Raw genomic sequence first — 4,938 nt, forward strand, 5'->3', positions numbered from 1 at the left:
CTGTTTCTGTGGTTGGGAGAGAGGAAGATGTGGGTGGGAGAGAAGTCTCCGTGGACAATGTACCTGTCACACTTGTGGAGCAGGTGATTTTGGTTGTGGAGTCTGTCACAGTGCTGGTGGCAGAAGTAGGGTAGGTGGGCTCAGATGTAGGTGTAGACCTGGTGATGGTAGTGGGGAGTGTGGTCACCAAGGTATATAGAGGAGTGGTGTTTGTGATACCACTGGTGATTGTTTCTGTGCTCAGGACAGGTGTGGAAGATAAAATGGTACTGGTGGGTGATGACAGTGTATTGGTGGCTGTGGGCCAGGAGGTGGTCGTTGTCACAGAAGTCACTGTTTCTGTGGAAGTGATTGAAGAAGTGACGTGGGAAGTGGAAGTCACCACTGTTTTGAGAGTAGTAAATACTGGGGCTGGGGACATGGTCGTATGGACGCTCCCAGTGGGCTGGGGAATCCTTTCTGTGGTTTTAATTGTAGAGAAGACCATAGTGTGGAAGGTTGTGTCTGTGACTGACACAGAGGAGGAGGGTGTCACTGTCACTATGGGAGTTTCCCTTGCAGAGGTGGTAGAGAGAGATGTCACGGCTGATGTTCCTTTCTCGGTAGTGGTCATAGGGTAAGTCCTGGTGAGGGTGGTCACTGGCTTCTGTGTCACGGGAGTGGGGGTGTAAGAGCTGGTGAAGGCCACCTGCGTCGTGGTCACACAGATGGAGGTGGGGTGGGAGATGGTGATTGTAAAGCTCGTTGGATACACGCACTCAGTGGTGGCCGAATAGACCAACACAGTGGGTGGAGTGGTTTCAACCTTGAAAGCAAACTTGGACGTCGGGGTGGTTGAGGTGTTGGAACTGACTGGAGAGGTGAGCAGTGTTTCAGAGATGAGTGTGTCATGGGGGGAGGTAATGAGCGTCATAGGTGCATTTTCCCTGTGGCCAGGAGCAGGCGAGGCGAGCTGGGGGACACCGAGTGGCCACCCAGCCAGGTCTCTGGAGTATGGAGAATTGCTGAGCACAGCGCGGGCTGCTTCCGCCCTGGGGAAAGGCACATGAGAGATGGATGTGGCCGTAGATACAGTTCCTGCATTGGCAGCAGAGCAGAGGAATCCACTGGTAAGTCCGTGGGTCATTTTGTCACATCACTCATGTAAGTTACTCACTCACTCCCATTTTCCAGGCAGCATCACAGAGGGCAGGGCATGCCGCAGCTCACTCCTGCATCAGAGGCAGCTTGGAGCTGGGCGCTTTGTGGTGCTGGAGCCCACTGCCTGTCTGCTCCTAGGGGAGCAGTGGGGCACGGGAGCGCTCCTTCCTCACCTGGCCTTGGCCTTGTCATGGCCGGTCCTCCTGTCCTGGGATAGCCAAGCTGGGCAGAGCCTCCCTCCTCTTCCTTCCCTCCTCTGGTCACACCCAGGCCCCTCCTCCCTCTGCCCCTTCCTCTCCTCTCCCTGCTGCTGCCTGGAGTCCTCCCATCCCCTCCATTAACCTTCTGCTCCCACCATGGCTTCTCCCCGCACCCCGCTCCTGTCTGAGCTGACTACTCCTTTCAAAGAGAAAAAGAGAGAATATAGCCAAGTCCTAGCAAGGGGCACATCACAACAACCATGAGACAGAGAAAGCTGCACAAAGAGGGCCAGGCGCAGTGGCTCACGCCTGTAATCCCAGCATTTTGAAAGGCCAAGGCAGGTGACCACTTGAGGTCAGGAGTTCGAGACAACTCTGACCAACATGGTGAAATCCGTTCTCTACTAAAACAAAATACAAAAATTAGCCGGGCGTGGTGGCGTGTACCTGTAGCTGAGTCAGGAGAATCGCTTGAACCCGGGAGGCAGAGGCTGCAGCGGGCTGAGATGGCGCCACTGCACTCCAGCCTGGCAGACAGAGCAAGACTCCGTTAAAAAAAACACACACACAAAACTGCCCAGAGAACACCAAGGAGAAACAGAAGCTAAGCTCACACGCGCTAATGACTTCAAAGGGCATGGAGTGAGGACCACGCGGAGAGGTAGAGAGACAGGATGGAGAAGGAAACTTCCAGAAGGAGCTACCTCAGCAGTCAGGCGTGATGAGTTCCGGAGACCTTAAGGCTTAGCAGTGAGTGTTCATCACAAAAATAGACATAATTTTCTATAACTATTCCCTTTTGGCCATGGGATTCATTCGTTTACAAGCATGAACCCCAGCATGTGGATTTCAACCCATTTCACAGTTGGTGACAGTTAGGATCAGAGATCCAGCTGTCAGAGGTGTCGGGGAGGAGGAAGACAGGCAGCCACAGCAGATGGGAAGTGGGAAGTACCCGATCTGATACCCCTCACCTCAGGCACAGCCCATCTTGTGGCTGAGAGCTGTTGTGTCACGTCTCAGCCTAGCTCGTGGGTGCCAGGGAAGTGGGGTCAGGGATTATGAGAATCCCCAGACTACAGCCCTTGGCTCCAGGATGTGGCCCTGGAGGTGACTGAGAAGAGGATTCATGGGCCTCTGGCTGGGTGGCCTGGGATCGGGGATCAGAAGCAGACACTGAAAGACAGAGAAAAGAGAAGTACAGAGGAATTGCGGGGTGTTCCTGCAGGGCAGAAGAGAGAAGCCTGGTACCCCATGCTGGGTAGTCTCAGACGCATCCCTGAAAGTGAAGCAGACTTCAGGAGCTCCCTGCCCGGGCCCTGGTACCAACAGCTGTGCCCAGACACATGGGCTCTGGCCGGGGTGAGAGAGTGATGGCAGAGCTGGGGAGGAGCCGCTGGGGGACAAAAGGTAAAGAGGCTGAAAGCTGAGGACAGAGACCAAGGGCAGAAGTTAGAGGGCTGTCAGGGAGGGAGAGGCCAGTGTGGACAGGGCACTGGATCTGGGGGCGTGAGGTGGGTGACAGAAGTAGCCAAGGCAGGAAGGCCACTGCTCTGGGAAGATCTAAGTCCCACCCTCCACCCTCCAGCGGCAGATACACGTTGGAGTGCAGCCCCTGCAACCTGCCCAGTGCTTGGTGGAGAATGGCAGCAGGGACCCACTCTTTCCCAATCTCGGTTTTTCCTGCACCTGAAGCTCTGGGAGAAACCTCTCCTCATCGCCCCCTCCCCGCATCAGGCCGTGCCTCGGTTCTGTCTGCACCCAGAGCTCCAATCGGCGCCTTCTTATCCCGCCTCCCCAGGCCCCACAGCCACCTTTCCCTCCTGTTTCCTGGAATATCATATCAGGAACTTCTCTCCATTCCCCTCCCACCTCTCCTCCTTACCCGTGGCCCCTGGGGAGGCCTTGAGCATCCAGAGGAGGTAGAGGAGCCCCAGCAGCTGCATGAGCCCAGCGGGCAGAGGACTGGGGCAGAGCAGCCTTCAGGATCAGGACAGCGGCAGGGACGTGGCCCTAGGGCATGCACTTAATGAAAGCGTCCGTTACCTGTTTTGCTGAGCGTCAGGGCTGAGCGCAGCCTCACCTTTGCACCGCCGCACCTCACCCCTTTTCCTCCCTTCTCCGTGTATCCGGACAGACTGACGTCAGCGCTGTGGGAAGCGGAACACCGGGAAAAAGACAGGACAAGTCCAGAAAGTGTCTGGCAGAAAGAGTTGCTATTGGCTCAGCCCCACAGCCTACCTGGCTCACGTGGAGCTCCCTGAAAGCTTCCCTTCCTCCCCGACACTGGTGGAGGGTACCCTTGACGGAGGGCGTGGACTCTGGAGTCTGCATCGACTCCTGCAGCCTCTCCTTAGTTTTCAATTCCTCCTGCTGAGGCAGTGCAACCTCGCTCTCCTTCAAGCCCCTTCTGTCCCTCCGTTTGCCCCTGCTCCATCCTGCTCCCGGCAGGACCCCACAGGCCACACAAAAACGTGGGAGTAATTAACACAGAATTCCCTCTGAAGTCATTTTATTATCTGAAGAGTTGGGGCTAGGTCCCAGAAAAGGAAACACGGATGACCAAAGGAAACACTCAAAAATACTAGTCTGGGCCCAGCACGGTGGCTTGCGCCTGTATTCCCAGTGCTTTGCGAGGCTGAGTAGTGTGGATCACTTGAGGTCAGGAGTTCGAGACCAGCCTGGGCAACATGGCAAAACCCCATCTCTACTAATAAGCTGAGGCAGAAGAATCGCTTGAACCCAGAAGGTGGAGGTTGCAGTGAGCTAAGATCACACCACTGCACTCCAACCTGAGCAACAGAGCGAGACTCCATCTAAAAAAAAAAACTAGCTTGGACCTAGCACATTGTTTGACCTATCCAGTTTGGGCAAAGTTGTGAAGAATAAATGTTCTTACCCTGCTGGTGGGTGTGTAGGTGGGTTGGGTTGCTTTAAAAGGGTGATTTGAGGATCGCTTGAGGTCAGGGGTTCAAGACCAGACTGGCCAACATAGTGAAACCCCGTCTGTACTAAAAATACAAAAATTAGCCTGGCGTGGGGTGGGCACCCGTAATCCCACCTATTCAGGAGGCTGAGGCAGGAGAATTGCTTGAACCTCAGAGGCAGAGGTTGCAATGAGCCAAGATCATACCTCTGCACTCCAGCCTGGGCAACAAAGCAAAACTTCATTTCAAAAATAAGATAAAATAAAACAAATGTTCTTATCCAGGTGGTGGGTGTGTAGGTGGGTTGGGTTGCTTTAAAGGGGTAATTTGGTGGCATCTATTAAAATTTTAAATGTGTGCCTTAAGACCCAGCAATTTCACTCTCCATCTCTGTGTCCAAGAAGCCCTTCAAGGAAGCATTCACAAGGATGTTTATTGACTCTCAATTATGGCAATTCTGACGGAAATTGGAAACAACCCAAACGATTGTTTCAATCCAGAAAGAAGATGGAATAGTCACCCTACAGAACACTATGCTCAGGCCAGATTCTGTGGCTCACACCTTTAATCTCAGCACTTTGGGAGGCCGGGGCAGGAGGATCTCTTAAGCCCAGATGTTCCAGGCCAGCCTGGGCAACATGGAAAGACCCCACCTCTACAAAAAAAAAAAA

General features: G+C 54.0%; 1 protein-coding gene across 1 annotated transcript in view; it reads right to left on the bottom strand.

The window, feature by feature from the left end:
* The window catches only part of MUC3A (mucin 3A, cell surface associated), a 16,579-nt gene extending 15,666 nt beyond the window's left edge, over positions 1-913 (bottom strand). Inside the window, exons 1-2 of the mRNA XM_011985819.1 lie at positions 516-913; positions 271-339 (exon numbers count right to left, since the gene is read on the bottom strand). Of these exons, the coding sequence (XP_011841209.1) occupies positions 271-339; positions 516-913 (467 nt within the window). The remainder of the gene's footprint in view (positions 1-270; positions 340-515) is intronic.
* Positions 914-4,938: the final 4,025 nt, after the last annotated feature.

Source organism: Mandrillus leucophaeus, unplaced genomic scaffold (genome assembly GCF_000951045.1).
Source record: "Mandrillus leucophaeus isolate KB7577 unplaced genomic scaffold, Mleu.le_1.0 Scaffold29, whole genome shotgun sequence".
Lineage (NCBI taxonomy): Eukaryota > Metazoa > Chordata > Mammalia > Primates > Cercopithecidae > Mandrillus > Mandrillus leucophaeus.